The sequence below is a fragment of the Rhagoletis zephyria genome, unplaced genomic scaffold, assembly GCF_001687245.7.
Source record: "Rhagoletis zephyria isolate East Lansing unplaced genomic scaffold, Rhagoletis_zephyria_1.1 Rzeph_scaffold_07710, whole genome shotgun sequence".
Taxonomy (NCBI): Eukaryota; Metazoa; Arthropoda; class Insecta; order Diptera; family Tephritidae; genus Rhagoletis; species Rhagoletis zephyria.
In genome coordinates, this window is record NW_016164792.1 from 307 (window position 1) to 19,316 (window position 19,010).

The window sequence follows — 19,010 nt, forward strand, 5'->3', positions numbered from 1 at the left end:
ATGCATAAAATAAAATGCAAAAACCCCCAAATGTCAACGTCAAGCACGCTCTCAATAAAAAAAGGAAGGACACTGAGATTGGCCATGTCAGATCGTCACGCAGATGATATTTGAGTGAGTGAACGAGTGAGTCAGTCGCATGCTCGCCATTTCCTCAAAACATTAAGAGCTGATAGCCAACTTTCTCCTTCCACTGCTTTAATGCTTAATGATTTCTTCAGCTTTTTATTTCGTTTACGTTTTATGCTTTGTGATTCGCAAACAATCCGGCAGTCAGTCGTTTTCGTTTTACTGCTGCCGCAAACGCTGTTGCTGTTGCACACTTACCTGAAATATGTGGTCGACTTTGCATTTGATTTTCTCCTCCGCGGGACACTCGTCCGGCAGGCGTCCCATCAGCTCGTAAATGGCAGTCACAATATCAGTCATTTCCTCCCGCGTTATGAAGCCATCGCCGTTGATGTCGTACAACGAGAATGTCCAACGCAGTTTCTCCTCTACAGAGCCGCGCGACAATATCGAAAGTCCTTGAACGAAATCCTGCAAGCATATGAAAAACAAAAGCCAACGCATAATGAATAAGCGCCAAATAACTGTCAAAGCATATAAATAAGAAGGATAAAAAAGCGCGTTATTTGCATTCAGCTGAAAGTTTTTCGTTTATCCCGCCCGTGAGACCTGCCGAAAATTAGTATTTTGTGGGGTGTGGGGTGTGGGGTGTGGCGTGCGCGCAGCTGCTGTTTTTTCATACAGCAAATGTCTGCCATTCGTTATCAGCACTTAACTTTTTTAACATCTCTGGCATTACTCGCTGTTTCATGGCTTGTTGGCAAATGTTTGTTTTCTTTGGCGGCATTTTGAAGTGCGTCATTTGTTTTTATCGTTTAGAAAATACCGAATTAAATTACCGCAAAACAGACAAATTGAAATAAAATAGGACTAAGCATATTTTAGGTGTTATTGTAGGTTAAATACAAATTGATGTAAATAGGTACTCGGTTGTAAGTGCAAATGACGATTATGTAAACAAGCATGCAGCTGTTGTAATCATTTGATAGGCCAATAAGCCACAAAGATGGAAGATTACGGCTATGAGACGAACTTTTATTTACTTATGTATTACACTTTGGTTGTATCCTTTGTCATTGTAATGCTGTATTAACTGAGGACATCGGAATTTGGTTATAAAAAGCATTACCTCAAACGTTTGTTTATATTTTGAATTAACAAAAAAAGATTCTTTTAGTTGGCCTTAGATTGGAGTATAGGGAATTTTAAGACTCACAGATGGACGTAGAGTTAATAAAAACTATATGGTAATAATGTTTTATTAAAAATAATTATACTTTGGAGTTTAAACTTTTGCTAAGTGTTTAACTGAGCTTCTCCTCCAATTTGTGCGATTTGCGCCATAATGTTATGTCGTTGTAAATCGTTATAAAACGGAACTTATCGTGCGACTACTCTGAATCGGAGGCATTCGACTAGCACTATCTGTTAAAGTTAAGTACTTGTGCTTTATTCTAGAAGCTGTCGTGAAATACTTATATCGCGGAAAGGGTGAAGAGGAGGGCTTTAGTGGCTCTGTGCTACTTCCTCAGGCAAAAGATGAGAAATAGGGCATTTCTCCAATGGTTTCCTCTTGTTAGATTTCGCAGGTTTTTTGAATTTTTATTTCTTTTAATCATTTTTAACCGTTGTAATGAAGACTGTGTTTTTATTACCTATTAAAATCCTTTATGATACGAAAAATTAAATCTGAAAATAACGTTTATAATATGATAAAAAAAAAATTAAAAAATAACGATCAAAAATTTATAGGAAAAATTCAAAATCCAAAAAGAGGGTTTAAATTTTATCGGAAGAATCAAATTCCAGTTTTAACGGTTAAATAATGATTCTTATTGTAAAAATCATAACCGTTAAAGTCCCTGCTGTAAACGCGTTCCATGACTGCAAATTTTAATTTTGTTTTGATCCCTTTCGATTTGGATCAGAAATATATTTTTCAATTAATCTGCATAATTGCCTTTTCATAATCAGCTAGTCGCTTTTTAGTAGTATTTTTGGCCACTGTAATGCTAACCATCATTCTTAACTAGTGATTAACTCAGCCAGAGGGGAGACTAGGAAGTATGCATGTATTTAATTTTCTTTGTTTAAAAAACTTGTATAATTTTTTTGAAAATATAACTTATGATGTAAAAAAAAACATGTAAATTAAAATTTCAAACTTTGTAGAAAATTTATAAAAATTCGGCGAATTCTAAAAAGGTTTGACCAAAACTTTAACTTTTTACACAGATTTTAGAATTAAATTTATGCATGCAGTTTTGTATGCAGTTTTGTCGACAATTTAGTATAAAAAAGTGCGAGTTTGAACTAGCTAGGACTACCGTTGATTTGTGTAAATTTTTTGTACGCGGGTTTTCTTCCATAGAAAGTATGTTCAACAGTTCTTTTGTATGGGAAACCTTCCACAAAACAAATTTTCAAAAATCAACGGTAAGTCTTAGCTGCTTAAAGTTTGCACTTTTGCGTAATTTAATGGGATATAAAATTCCATACTCAGAATATTTCTAAGGAATCTAATTTAAAAGTTCAAAATTTTGTTGAAACTTTGGTGAATTTTTCTAATGTTTGGACAAAGTGTGAAATTTTGAATTATACGGTTTTTCAAAAAATAATAAACGTAAATTAAAAGAAAGAAAAATAGCCAAAACGTCGTAAGATGTCTATTCACTATTGATATTTTCGCCACTGTAATAAAAGGTATATATTTATTGGATGAAAAAGTAGTGCGTAACCACTGTAGCGGCCAGTTACCACCGCTGTAAGTCCGCGAAAACTTCTGTTGAGTTGTCCGAAGAATGCATCACACTAGGCCGAACATACTTTGAAATGCCATCAAATTGTAACTTAAGAAAGTTTTATTATACATGTGGCAATTGAGAAGCGCATGTGCGCGAGTCGCATGCAATTACATGCTATCGGTAGTCCACTGTATTATTAAGACTAGGTAACTCATACGCCGTGTGCGCTAAATATGTGAGTATGTATGTTTGTATTTAGATAGCACATAAATACTTATCAAATACATATTACAAGCGCAAAGCTTTACGAAAAAGAAAATAACTGAAACATGGAAAACATCGAAAATCAGTAAGTGTAAAATACCCGCTTACTAAATTTCAAAAGCATTAGAAAGGCAACACCAGAGTGAAATGAAAATACTTAATGCGCAGAGAAAGATAAGAATACCGAGCGAAAGAATTGAAGGCAGAAAATATGCCTTCTGGTGGGCGATAACAATTGTTGTAAAAGTTTTATGTCGTAACGTCATTAAGTAGGCTTTGTTAAAGCGAAGATTTTTATAATAAAAAAGGTCTTATGCTTTTTTTCTTACAAATGTATGTGATAAGTAGTCGAAGCGATATAAAAACATTGCTAAAGGAAAACCTAATAAGAGCTAAGAAGTAACAAAAAAGTGCAAATAAAACTATCAACACGCAGACATTTGTGGTGTCTAGAAGCCCCTTAAGTTGAGATACGCGCCCTTTGCGCTCTAATAATCACCGCAGCGCGTTGCTTTGCTAATGGGGAGCATAAATGTATGACTACTTGTATGCTTGTAATGAGTACATTTGTTGAGCATAACTGTATATTATATAGAGGCTCCTGCCATGAAAATCTACCTCAGCTGAGTTTATTATATTCTGAGTATAGGCAGGGGAACTGTGATGAAGTTAATAAATACGTATACACAAACATAATACCTGTTATTCTTGCGTATAAAGCTTCAAAGGCAAGGTTGTAATGTTACGCGATATTAAGAAACACGTAACAGCATTAAACACCTGCTTAAATGAGTCAGTGCGGGATCATTTTAACGTAAAATGTTAGGACGACTTTATGTACTTGGCAATGATTTAGATTAGCATCGGACATAAAACCAAGGAAAATATAATACGGCAGGAACTAAACAAGCCTTTAAACTAGCTCAGAATAAAACAATTCAACTCTCACACCTGCTCTCTGAGAGCACTCTTCAAAAAAGCGGCATGCGCGACATTTCACATTTCCCCCTCATTAAGTACCGCCGCCGAATTTCAGAGAGCCCAAAAGAACAAAAATATTCCGCCTACAGGGCCGCGCTGCGATCGGACGCAACGCGCGCTTTGTCGTTGTCGTCAAGCTCCACTAACGGAAGTCCTAAGAAGCGTGCAGCCTCAATAGGGTCGGCCAACAGGGACAAAGGCGTTAGGGTTGTCGGGTTTTCCGGGCATACGAAGAGATGTTTCGAATCATAGGGTATCTCTCCGCATGCCGGAAACTCATTTGGCACATCTGCGTTTAATCTGCTCAGGTATGAGTTTAACCAGCTGCAGTAGCCAGAGCAAAGTTGGGCTATTGTGGTTCTAGTCTCCCGAGACAGATGAAGCTCCGGTTCGTCGATGTCCGGTGGTTGCATGCCTAGAACGGCATTCACAGGTCTGGAGTCTACATAACTCGAGACTAACTCCCTGTGAATGCCGCTCAGGGCCTGTCGATATGCTGACGGGTCCAGACGTTTTAATGATCCTCTGAACTTCGTCCGTCAGTTCGTAGAGATGCCTTTTGATGTGCCTGGGCGACCACACTGGGACAATGCAAACATCTGATGAGGTAGATCTTGGAGTTTGCTAGAGAAAGATTCTGCGAAAGACTTCCGGACCTTAATGCGTTGGCGATGGCGAAGAGCACAGACAATTTAACGATGAGCTGTATTAGCTTTACAACGCTATAGACATAGTGCAGCGAATTAAAATTTAGCGGCTCGGCTGGCTTGGCCATGTCGTTCCAATGGACAGAAATACTCCAGCTATGAAAGTATTCAACGCGGGCCGCGATGCTGGTAGCAGACGAAGAGGAAGGCCTGCTTTGCGTTGGATGACCAGGTGTAAAAGGACTTGGCGTCAGTTGGCACGGAAGAGAAAAGACTAGCGTGCTGTTTTGGACTCGGCCAAAGCATAATATATTTCTTATATGGGAATCAACAACTCCACAAACAATTTTGCCGATAGGTGTCGCAAGAGTCGAAATATTTGGAAAACCCGTCTTTATATGCCGATTTGGTTCATGTTGTATTACTTAAGTGAAAAGAAATAAGTCCACAAATAATGTGCCTGTTTTATTTCAGTTTTCATTTTTTAGTTCCTTTTTCCGAGCAACTAATAAACGCTTGGTAAAAAACTACTTTAATTACTTGTTTCTTTTTTAGAAAATTTATCGCTATTTGTCATGTAGGCGAATGCAAGAAGTAAAGTTTTCCTAAATTTTCCATGTTTGTTTTCACTTTGAAGTCCGAGGCTTAGTCCACCTCGTGCAGTTGGTTATAAAACATTTAAATTTTTATACAAAATACGCATACATTTTTAATAGTAATGAGGCAATTTATTTTCGTACAAGGCAAATTAAATAAAAACAAAAAAAAAACGTACGGAAAATGTTATTCGTTTGCGTTGATATGCCCTTTTTACAATTGCGTCAAATATTTCTTTGTGAATTTAATTTATGCAATCGATTGGTCTCTCCTTTGCATTTGGGTTGCATGAATTTAATTAACTTTGAAAGGGAATTTCTGATACATATTTACAAATATGCAGTTAAAAATGAGAAAAGGGTAAAGATTGAGTATAACTTAGCGCAGTCTACGAGTGTAACAAAAACTAAAACCGCTTTTCCCTTGTAAGATTACAAAAGCAATTAATTTGGGATGTGTGTTTGCTGTGGTACCCCATCAAAGAGTTGAAAGCTTTTGCCTTGAGCATGCACTTATGTAAATTAGGGTGGTCCAAAAGTGTATGTGAAAATGTAAAGTCGGAATTTTTATGCTTTTGCGGCCTAGCATTTTTCCATACCGAAAGATTATACCCCTATTTTTTCTTTTGAAATAAAAATTATGTAGTTGGAGGTCGCTCAAACTGCTCAAAATTTTCCATGTATTTTATACGGGGGAAAAACAACTTTTCATAGAAATGGTATATAATTCTTGAAAATCAATTTTTTCGACCGAAAAACTCTGTTTCTCTTCAGAAGAGTCCCAATAATAAAACCCAGTTGTTTACGTATACGTTTGTTTCATAGTAACTATATTTTACATGTTGGAAAAAAACCTTAGAAAATGCAATGGGGGGACCAACAAAAATTCGTTAGTATTAAAAAATTTTTAAATAAACAATTGGATATTGTGATTTCAAAATAAAAAATAGTGGTACATATTTTTTCAATATAGAACAGTTGTAGGCGGTGAGAGCATTCAAAATTCCGATTTTTCTCCTTTGGACCACCCTAATGTTCATACATGCGAGTATGCATGATGTATTTATACATATTTTAGTATGCATTTGCGCTTTACCACTTACCTCAAAGCTAACAATGCCGCTGTGATCCTGATCGAGTGTGTTGAAAACGTAATGTGCATACAGGGTGGGATTGGCTGTTGTTGAATAATTTGTTGCACAGTTGGTTGGCATTGGCAAATTCATCATTAGCGGCAGTTGTGTATGTTGTTGGATGTATAGGAGTATACGCGGTTTTGCAAAAGAAATGGAAATTGATTAAATTTTTGTTATTTTTTTTTCTTTTTATGCATAGCTTCTTTTCAGTGTAATAAAGTATTTTAATGGTAAGCATTGCATTGGTTAGGTCAATATTATTTTAGTAATTAGTTATTTTTTTAATACATACATCGAAATAACAAACATACATACATTGCCTACAAGCACTTTCAGCTGCATAAATAGCTTCAACGAATATTACTTTCATACATACATACATACAAACATTTGAAAATACATGAAGTATAATGCGCGTCAAAAGAATGCTTATCAAGTTTTTGTTTACAAATAGCCTGCTATGTGCTTATGAATTAACTTATATTGTAGGTCGGAATTATGTTATTGGAAAATCGAAATATTCGACTGCCGCTTAGTTACCAGTTTTTTATTTATAACCCTCGAGTTTTTAAGATTTGAATTCTTCTGACGCTTATTATAGTCAATATTTCTCATAAAACATGTAACTACTAATAGCACTAATTTCTATTCTTTATGCACATAGAAATAAGCTTCCCAATTGTTTATTAGTTTTAATGATGAATGCTATAAAATAAAGATGTATGTATGCCAAATAATTAAAAAAATTTTTTTTTTTTTATACAATATGCAAATTTATGCTGTCGGTTATAAAATTGACAACTCCACTCTTCGGAGGCTTTGTGTGTTTCAATTTTAAATTGTTCTTCCAATCACCGTCAGTTTTGGTTTTTGGTTTTCTAATTTTTTTCTCTATATGTAAACTGCAGCTTGATTTAGGGGATTCAGAAGACGTGTTAACCACCGTAAAATGTTAAGCTTAACTTTTTTTTATGTAAAATAATGGTTAAAATGGTTTTAGGGGGCGCTTGATATATATTTTGATCAGTTTAAAAACATTTTGGTGTGGTAAAAAAATCCTCTAAAAAATTTCAAGATTCTACGACGATTAACAAGTCTTCTGAACCCTCTAATTATTTAGAAACTTTTAGTTAGAAACAGTATAATCAGTACTTTTTTATATATATTACAGGTTCCTAATTATACATACTATAACTACATACTTACATATCGTCATCATAAATGAAAACTGCCCTAATGATTTGATCAATTTCAATCTTTAGAATAGAAGCAAACAACTTTTTAAAATTATCAAGAAAGTGTTTACAGATCTGCATTATAATGACGATTTAAATACTGAATTACATGCTATATATAGCTATGAGTGATTTACTAGAGGTGCCCGCTAATATTCAGCCAATTCTGCATGTTGCAAGAAATCAAGTAGCACAGCAACTCAACTTTGCTGAGCTGCACCAGCTACATTGTGTTCTGTGGGGGCCGCAAGCGAGACAGTGGCGGATATGTTGCGTTCATACTACACCAGCTGTAGTATCAGCATATCGAAAAAGACATCAACCAAAGGGAAATCACCTTAGAATTTTGGCAAAGCTAGGTATTCGGCCAGGTAAGGGGTAGGTCTCCTACCCAGTGGGTGATCACCCTGAAGGACGACGGCTCTAACGCGTTGTGATTATTTACAGCAGCTCGCCTGGTATTATAAATAGAATAACGTGATAAAAAATGATACCGATTGCATCAAGCGAGTACCCATTCGTTAAAATAACAAAGAATTGGGCCTTCTGCTCTTTTAATTGCTCTAATCTTTACTCCTTTTTTATGTAAACATTTTAAAAAAAGCCCTTCCTGAAAGCGTTTATCGCTACCAATTTTGACGACTGGGTAATTAAAAGCTTAATTTACATACATACTAAAACTTTAAGTTAAGCTGTCAGCTGCATTTTAAGTTGATTAGATTGCTAACAGTTTCCCTCATTGCCGACTGTCATTCGTGGCTTTCTAGTTTCCCTAACACAGAAGAGTTACGACGCTGCTTTCTGCAGTTGTCACTACGTGAAAATGATGAAGTGCACTTTATGTTAAATAGGACAAGCTAAGCAAAGAAAATAAAAGCAAAACAAAGCACAAAATTACTAGCAACGTAAAAAACACAGCCATGACAGCATTTTCTATGCAACCTTGAGACCTTTTTGGATGGAACAATAACTGCCTAAAAAATACATGCCTTTTTACGCTCATGTTTTGATCAATTTCATGCTTTATAGTTTTTTTTGCGTTTTTTTTTCTTTAATCGAACCATCCGCGCGTAGCTTCAGGTTCTTGAAGCCGATCGAAAGAGATACTGTTCATACAAGAAATCAGATTTAGTTTAAGAATCTAAATAATTTGTGCATCTATGTATTTTTCAGAGCTAAAATAAATACATATTTCATACTTGTAAAGAGCTTTATTTAATCCAACATAAGTCTTTAATATGAATTTATGAAGTTCTGTAAATAAAATAGTATAAATAATACAAATACAAATATATAATATTACATCGATATCAATAATAAAATTACTTAACTTTTGAAGCAGAACACATATTTCCTTTTTTAATTCATTTTCGCTTCTGTCAAGCGTTATCCTATCGACCCCAAACTTTTACTGTAAGTCTTTCAGATGAAAAGAAACAAATATCCGGGCGACGCCTGTTGAAATTTTGATTTGTAAAAATAAGGGCACCCTTAATGTACAAACATACATATTTATGTGGAAGCATTTTTTCATTTATGGTTTTATTATATGACGTGTTTGTAAATACATTACATATTGGCATACATTGGTTTTGATAAGCCTAAAAAAAGGCAAATATTTGCTTGCCATCGAATGGCACTAATATCAATAATTTGCATTCGCAAATAGATATGAATTTTCCCACTCGTTTAGAGAAAAGGTTTATTTATTTGCAAATGTGTGCAATATTTTCATGGCTTCTCATAGAACCATTTATTTTAATCGAAAAAAAAACAAGCCCTACTATTTAGTTTTTACTCACATCTATTTATGCATATTACACAGCCGTACATATGTACTTACATACTTATGTATCGCTTTCTTTTCAAGCTTTTTTATTAAATACTGTCATATGTATAAATCTCGAACGGTATACCGTACCGAATGGTGATTCCTTTTTTCTATATTACGTTGAAGTGCAGTTAGACGTGGCGAAGCAAGTGCATTTTTCTGTCAGACGGCGAAAGCGAGAGTCCCTGTAAAATAATTTTTGCCAATTTTCAAAATTAGTTTCCGATATAAAACTTACACTTTTACACTGTGAACAACTGAAGGAACGAAAATCGCTTTTGAAAAACATTTGCAATTTACTCGTGCTGCACTAGCAATTTTAATTTTTGCTGCATGTGGTGTTTAACCAATAGACTACGGTGAGTTAAAAGTAATGCCAAATAAAATCAGAAACGGGGATATTGAAAAAAAAAATCGAAAGTCAATTTACATGCTGCTGCATTAATTTTCGAAATTATTGAGTTTGACTCACTTTCTGAAATTACTTGAATTGTTCCGTCGAGCAACACTTTAAATTAAGCCACTATACATAAGTGAAAAGGGCTAAGAGGAAAGAAAGAAAATTGATGAAGGTTTTTCGTTAACTCAGCGAAGTTGTGATGCGGTAACAGCTGCGAAATATCTCTCTTTTGTAAAATATAAGTGAAACATGCCTTCATAAAGCAACCGATAGATATTCTGCTAAAGTTGAAGACAATCAATTTCCACATTATACATATATCGAAAGTACTCTAACATATGGTGGTGGACACAGTAATAGGGATGGACATTTTAGCAAGTTCAGACTATTGTTCTTATGTTCGTTTAATGCTTATTATTTTTTTATAAAAGTATAACTCATTAAATATAAAAAAAGTAACTCATATTTTTGTCTTTGTGCAACAAAATGCATAAAAATTTGACGAAATTCATCAAATACTTATCAAAATTTCAAACTTTGCATCCAAAAAAATAAAAAATTATAGTTTTGTTGCTCACAAAATTTTTGTAAAATAAAATGCAAGTTTGAAGCTGCTATGACTTATCGCTGATTTTATACAATATTTTTGTGTTTACTGAAGGTGTAGCGCATTTTACTCCAGAACCACGATACACGGTTTTCTACTTTAAATGACGATTTATATATGTAAGCATGAAGCCATTTTATTAGGCTATTTAACTTAACTTTGTCCAGCAAATGCGTGACATTGTCTGCGGTCTGGAAGTTGTCATTAAAATTAATGTTTGTAGCTTTCGCAACATGGAAATGCTTCAACTTCGCGATTTCCTCTGTCTGCAATAAATTTGCCTTTGGTATTCATTAGGGATGTTAATTTTTTTCGCTTTTTACGATCACGGGATTAGTACCGGAATTTAGACATTCATTACTTTTTGGAAACCTACATTTTTATTTAAAGGGTTTAATTCAAAAAATTATTTAAAACATCCAATGCAATGTAGAATAAAAATATGGGTACCAAATGCAAGAGGAAATTTCTTTAGAATTAAAAAAAATTAAACTTTTTGGGTTAGGTCATTTTTTATGCTGATAAAATTAGAAGGACGAAATTCGAGGATGTTATCGAGTTCATTTAAGTCCTTAACATATAATTTTTTCAAAAACAAATGTTGCGAAATTTCAAGTATAACATTTTAAACGGACATTTTTAATAATTAAATACCAGTTCTTATGCACCAAAAATTTAATTGGTTTAAATTCTACAGAAATTGTACCCATACTTTCTCTCAAAGCACATTTCACTGAATCTTTAGTACATTTTCGAATTAATGACGTCAGAGTGAAAAATTAAAAATGCAACTTTACTATATTTGGCCCATGGTTTCACGAATATATAGATTTTTTTTTGTGTAAAATGTACTATGGCACGGTGTTTTATGTATAATGAGCTAGACATTTATAAAAAAAATTATTATTATATAAAAAAAGAAATATTGCCAATACTGGTCAAGAAAAGGAGTTTAAGCCCTTGAAGTGTGGATCTGTAAGCATATATGTTTTAATACTCGGATCCCAGAGGCGTCTAAAGGTGCTTTGAGAACATAATGTTTAGACCTTATGAGCTCAGCTTAACAGTTCGCAAAAGCAATTTGAGTCTTATTTTTTTAAGATCAAGTGTAATTTTTGTGTTTAAAGTTTCTGCTTGTCGAGGCGTAACGTCCCTCTTCTGAGAACTCGCTGTGGACAGATTACGCCAAAAAACGTTTTGCTACTTCAGCTTTTAGTGTGTTTTTTTTTTTCTTTTTTGGCAGCTCCCAAAAGTAAACATGCCCTCTACATTTACTTATTTGCACTTACTCACGCACACTTTTGCCCCCGCCTAGCTGTGTTTTTTATTTGCTTGTTTGATAACATTATTTTCTTGTTTAACATGTTCGAGGTGCTACTCCTAAGCCAGCAAACGACACAAAATAAATTTTATGCTTATATGTATGTATGTACAATGTTCATTTTTATGTACTATGTAAATGCATGCGTAAAAAAGTAAGGTCGGAATTTTAATGCTCTCACCCCTAGGATCGTTCTATATCGAAAAAATATAACCCTGTTTTTTCATTTCGAAATCAAAGAATAATTAGAGGTCGCGCAAAGCGCTTAAAGTTTTCCATGTATTTTTTTTATAAGGAGAAAAAAATTTTTGGTGAATGTTTCTCTTCACGAGACTTTCAATGATAATACCCAAGTGTGTATTTTACAATTTTTTGGGTTTAGGTTGGGTTTTTGGCGGACCTATAAATTCTTAAAAAGGGATACATTTTTTCTTTTATATTATACCCATATTGTTGTCCTACATTGCACTAAATTTTTAAAATAATTTTTTGAAATATTCATATTTATTTTAATTTCAAAGTTTTAATCCTGACGTCAGAGATAAAAACTAAGTACGCAGCTCGACTATCATTTGCTCATAGTTTCACGAATAAATTCATGGAAAAACCCCTAAGTCACCCTAATGTGCCTACCTACATACCTATGTTTGTTTGACAGTGAGAAGTGAGATTTGCCCTTAGCAGGCATACTTACTTGCACTTGGCGAAGGCTATTATCAACATGAGGCCATTCGAGGGCGTGCTGGCTGCCAAAGGCAATGAAATGTAATGAATTTTCATACAAAAGCGACTATTAAAGCAATGTGTGCTTCTGAAAAGTAGTATGCTTGAGAAAAAAAAAAAATAGATATTAAGTATGTATAGGGCAGAGTTAAAGCAGGAGAAGTACTAACGCATGAAATTGCACATCATCACTAATATTAGGCAGAATTTATTGCCTTGCATATTTTTGGGCGTACGCGCTTGTAATTGTATTAATGGTATTCAACCATATGCGTAAGAATATACATATATGCACATACATATGTATATGCAAAAAAAAAAAATTGCCGCTTCGCACATTCTGCTTGGCGTAGCTTCTCCTCCTCAGTGTTGCCGTTTTCACTACGATGGAAGTTTTTCACATCACTTTTATGCCCAACACTTCTGCACTTCCTCGTTGACAAAATCACTTCGATTCTAAGCGACCAGAATTCACAAAAAAAATGTTATGATTTTATTTTTGCATAAGAGTAAGAATTTGTGAAGTGGGCCGCCATTATTTCGAAGGTCGAACTTTTATTATACAATTATCTGTTTATGCTTCACAACGATAAAAGGAAAATACAAGTATCACAATTTTTCCAAATTCTAATTATTTTTCGAAATTGTTTAGATTTTAATTGTTTTCTCGCGATTGGTAATACCGATTCTGCTCATATTTTAAGAAGTTGAGAATTATGGAGTTTTCTTAACATTTTTAATTTTTATTTGGCCATACATTTTTTTTATAAAAGTTATTAAATTTTTTTTTTTTTAATATTACTGACATCTCAAAGGCTTTAAAATCGTGTTTTGGGCTAATATTGTTGTACGTTCTATTAGCAATTATTTGCAGAAAAAAAAAATTTTTGCCGCAATGAATCGAGACGAAAGTTATTCACGCTTTTCTCTTGTTGCCCAATGTATTTTGTATGGAAAACGTTCGCAGAGTTTTTCAACAAGTATCGTTTGATAGCGAGTCTAGCGTGCTTGCGATACTCTTTTCATCGTTTACACTGGTTTACAGCAACAACTTGCAATGGATGCCACTATTCGATTACTACATAGAATTGCTCACCGAAAATCTAGTTAATTTTTTATTCTATGGATAAATTTTCGAGATATTTTCAATTTACCGTTATTCAGCTTAAAATAAAAATTAGTTCAACTTAATCACGTATATCTTACGAATCGATTTAACAATCTTAAAAGGAGATACGGTAAATCAAAGCTAATAAAATTCTCCATAAACCATATATACATCACTTTCCGGTTGGGCTTATAGTTTCTGACAAATTAATTAATCATTCCAGTTTCCTTATTCTTTAATGAAAAAATGAAAAAAAATCAAAGTTTAAAAAAGAAAAATTTAAAAAATAACAGGTTCTGTTCCAAGTTGTTGCATTTGTTCTGTTACAAAAAAAAAAATCAAGTTACTGATGAAGAAAATCGATGGATAAATAAAGAAATAATGAGTGGTCAAATGAAAATACGCAAAGATTTTTTGTATGAAAAATGAGCAGGAAAGAAAGTTACTCATACGCCCCGTACACCTGAGTAAAACGTTTTTTTGTTTTATCGTTTCATTTTAGGAAATTCTTACAAATAAAAGAAGAAAGTAAACACAACAACCATCGAGTAAATTTTTATTTATGTCAAATTGAAATTTTTTTTCCAATAATAAACGATTCGCTATGCTACTTGATCACTATAACCAAATCTTGACAATTATAACTAAACCTTTTCTGGGTGTAGTTGAATATTGTCGCTCTCTGCATATAGAATAATGCCTCATAAAGTGAAGTCTATGAGTTGCAAAATACTACATACTTATATTTTGGACATTATAAAGAAATTGATGGCTTGTAAATACGATTCTAAACTTGTTTGTGCAAATAATCGGACTTTTAGATTACCAGAGCGTACAGCTCTAAGTCACCCACTAGTCACCATTTGTTCAAAAAAATTTCACTTGAATATTAGATTTAACTAAAATCGTCTCTTATCAGTTGCAAGTTTAATTACATTTTATGATAGCAGTCACTAAATATTAACTTAAAAAAAGCGGTTAAAACTTGTATAAGCTTTTTCTCTATAGATGGCTGTATGTATGCGTTTAACTTGTTAACAACTTAAGAAGTATTAAAGGATAAAAGTCATAAATAGATTTAAGAAAATTGCTCATAACTTTATGCAAATTGCAAAAACAAATACGATTATGGGCAAAAAAAGCAAAAATAAATAAGCTTGGACAACGTTTTCACTTTCGCCGTCCATGACAGACTCCTACAAGACGTTCAAAAGTATATGTGAGCATTAGGGTGCATCGCCATCCATGCAAAAAAAAACTTTTATTGTTTTTCCATTGACATTGTAAAACTTACTATATTTTAGGGCAAAAATATTAAAATTTGTATGAGATGGACAGTTTTTAATAAAAAAAAATATGAAAATATTTTCTTTTTGTTTAATAGAAATCTTGAAAATTTTTATCAACGGCATCAAAGCAATGAGATTTTTCGAGATGTTTTAAAATCAGCCCCCTGACGTAAATCTTAATATTTTCGAAAATATTTGGTGAAAGCTTTCAAATTTAACACATTTTATAATTCCGCTGGAAAATCGCCACTTTTTTTTTGATGTTGCACCCTAGTGTACATATGTATATTGTACATAGTGCGACCTAGATACATACATACATACTCAAACAAACATACATATGCACATAATAATTTTCTCAATTCGTCTGCTGCAAAGCACCCTTCGGTTGCGGTTTTGCATAGCTAAATTTAGCTATTTTGCCAAGTTTAAACCAACTTTGTCCCGAAGTTTGCATTTCGTACTGTTCCAGTCTGAGTTGGCTTCTATGTACAAACATACATACATACATATGAAAATAGTGCTTTGCTCTGAACTTTCTTAATTTCACTATGTTTGTTTATTGTTGCTGAAGCTGCTTCTGCTTGGTATTGCTATTGCGGTTACTGTCTTGCCGGAGATATGAAATTATTTGATTGAGGTAGTTATGGGTTAGGTTTGCGGTAAGCCGCACCATTTTTTGGCAAAGGCGAGTCATAGTTTTCATTTATATTTAGTAATATGATTATTAGTTCTGTGTGCACGTACTTCCAGATCTGTAAATTTCGTACAAGTTTGTGTTTATTTATATGACATTTTGGTCACCGGAAATTTTGTTTTATCGCTGTTGTTATTATTGATGCTGCTGTTTAACGCGTTTTATTGCCGGGTAGTTTTAAGCTGTCAACGGTGTTTTGTATGAACGCCAATTGAGCTTGAAGGACGCTTCAATGCTCAGGTAAATGGAAAGACAACTGTATTCATTTATATTCCAACTCTTTTTTTTTGGTTTTGAGCCATCAGCTTACACTCTTATGTCAAACATGATTCCGATGTGCTCGTATTTGCTCTTTAATAAGAATAAATGGTAGTGTAACCACATCGAGTTGCTTTACAGCTTCTCAGATCTGCACTTTTTGTAATTTCATGATGTTTGATTCATTCACCAAATTAAGACAAAATTTTGTAGTTTTGTAAAATGTTAAATTGTTTGGTAGGTACAGGAGTAGGTATTGAAAGCGTTCTGCGAAATAATTATTTGACACCCATACTATTATTTTATAATACACTGAATATTTTAAAATCAGCTTTAGAATAATAGCTCATTACCACCAAAGGCTTAACTGCAGTTAAGAGCTACAAATAAGTTCTTGTAATTTCTTTTTTCCAATAAGCATAAACTGCAGATAAGGCTTGGTGGAAATGAACTATTTATCACATCCACGAAATTTCCAAGAATTCAAAAAAAATAAAAAATGATGTCAGAGATACGTTCGTAGTGAAAAAATTTTATTTATTGCAAATTATCGAAAAATTGCTACAAATGTAGATTGCCGAGCTCAGCAAAGTTAAAAAAAATTGGTTCTTGTAATCTTGGTGGGCGTGGTAGTAAACCGTTCTACACAATTTTTCAGGTTTCTTTATTCATCGGCAAAAATACCACAGAGTGCAAATTACAGGAAAATCCGAGCACAATTCGTACTTTTTGTCATATTTGTTTATATGGATCTTCAACTTTGCGTCGTTACCAATATACCTAGATGTAGTGGTAAACATTTTTGATAATAAAATTTGCCGGTAACTAAATATCTGGTAACGTGTAGAATGGATGATCTGTAGAAGCTTGCCGCTTATTGATAGTACAAGATCATCCAAATGCGTGATAATCCTATGGCGCCTTTCCATGTCGCACACTAGCGTGATTACCGCTGCGACCTATAGGGAAGATAGAATAGGAACACCCCTTAGTCAATGAAACATCCGCAACTGCTGCATCGCACTACCTTAAACCTAAACTCGACATGGGTCATGGTCATCCTATAGCGATTTTGTGGTCCACATCAATGGAACCTCTAGTAGCTTCAGGGCTAGACACCTCTTTACCCCCTTAACATTTGAATTCAGATGCAAGAAAGGAATAGCACCCAATTTTTTATAAATATAAGGCTACTAATTTTGTTAAATAATATCAAAGAATACATTCTAATAATTTATATATATGTTTTTAGTATTGTAGTACAATAAGTATGTGTCTTTTAATAATTGTACCCAACCCTTTTTATATTTCGGAAAAGTTTTTAAACTTTCGATTAAATTTATGACTACGCACTTATATTTATTACACATTTTTAGTTAGCTAAAAACTTTATGGATATTTTTCTGGAGTTTTTGATATTTCTTGGTTTGTTGTTATCCCAGAAAAATTAGCGATATGCATAAATAGTATATATATATAGTACATATTCTAATACTTATACGCATATACTAACTACCTATTTAACTACTACTTCGGTTTATATCTTACTCCATATATGTATGTATTTAAATATGTATATGCAATGACATGATACATTTAATCTAATGCGAGTATGGACTTAGAATTTATAGAATTTATGGAATTTATAGAATTTAATACTACAACACTTTACATTACTCTCTACATTGATGCTGAGGATCGGGTCGCAAACGAACACACAAACTAATCGGCAAGCCAGACAATCCACAAAAACTTAAGCAGAAATAAACAAAGACAAGGCAATTTTTTTCTTTTTTTTTTTGACAAGCATTAGTAAGCTGCTGGTTATTATAGCAAAGTGTTAGCAAAACAATATATACTGTACCGCACGAACCTCCCTGGGGGAAAAATTGCGAGTAGATAACTTTGAATGTGTCCTCTTTGACGACGCCCGTCGGACACTCAGCCTTAAAACCGCGATAAATTCGTTTGATTTCATCCTCTGTGAAACGTGTGGTACGACTGAGGGCACTTAAGGAGTCGGGTCGATAACGTGCGGGCGTCTCAAATTCTTCCAATTCGGAATCTGCAGAGGAAAAAAAAGAACGCAAAAAAATAGAGATAAGTGTAAGAAAATGGTACAAATATATGTATGTACATAGCAAACAAAATAAGAATTCAACTAAATACATATGTAGGTAATATTAGGGTGGTTCTTAAAAGTATCTGCGAGAATTCGAAAATTAAAAAAACAAAATTAAAAATTAGTGGTCGCTACCAGGATTTGAAAAAATTTAAATTCTTTTTAACATCTCTGCGAGTTTATAAAATTTTCAGGATTTGAAAAAATTTACATTTTTTTGAACATCTCTGCGAGTTATGAATTTGTATCCACGCTGGTGGTTATAGGTGGTCAAACTAAAATGTAAATCAGTTCTAACCCTGGTAGCAACCCCTAATTTATTTTTTAAAATTTGAAATATTCGTGGATATCTTTATTTTGAACGTATTTATATTTTTGATATTTACATACGTACGCCATTCTAATGTTTAACCATCAGCTCTCAGTTATTATCACCTTAACGTACCACGCTAATGCGAGTAAATTCAAGCGAAAATATATATATTTTTCGAAATTTGTTGGCAAAAATACTTTAGAATCAGGGGTGTTTTTTTGTTTGCTTGTAAGGTGGTACAGTCTAATGTGCACATGCATGCAAGTCTATTATGATGGCAAAAAAAATGTTTAATGTTAAACTCTCACCCCTAAGATTTTCCTAAATCAAAAAAGAATACCCATATTTTTTGGTAATAAAAGGATATTTAGAACCGTGGAAAAACACCTTTTCGTAGAAATGGTATAGCATTATTGAAAATCAATATTTTTTTGATCGGAAAACTCATTATCTCTTCAAGAGACTTGGAAATAATAATACCCAATTGTTTATTTTACCATTTTTTAATACTTATGATTTTTTTATGGGTCCCCCATTGGGTTTTAATAGGGTTAAATAAATAAATGGGTATTATTATTGGAAGTCCACTAAAGAGAAAGACAGATTTCCGAATGAAAAATATTGATTTTCAATAATTTTTACCCTTTCTACGAAAAATTGTCTTTTTTT

The 19,010-nt window shown here is 33.4% G+C and overlaps 1 protein-coding gene across 1 annotated transcript in view; it reads right to left on the reverse strand.

Moving 5' to 3' along the window:
• Window positions 1–327: 327 nt before the first annotated feature.
• Window positions 328–19,010, reverse strand: part of LOC108374436 (Kv channel-interacting protein 4-like) — a gene marked incomplete at its 3' end in the record, with an annotated part of 28,202 nt that continues 9,519 nt past the window's right edge. Inside the window, exons 2-4 of the mRNA XM_017630416.1 lie at window positions 17,780–17,971; window positions 6,405–6,478; window positions 328–540 (exon numbers count right to left, since the gene is read on the reverse strand). Coding sequence (XP_017485905.1) covers window positions 328–540; window positions 6,405–6,478; window positions 17,780–17,971 — 479 coding nt within the window. The remainder of the gene's footprint in view (window positions 541–6,404; window positions 6,479–17,779; window positions 17,972–19,010) is intronic.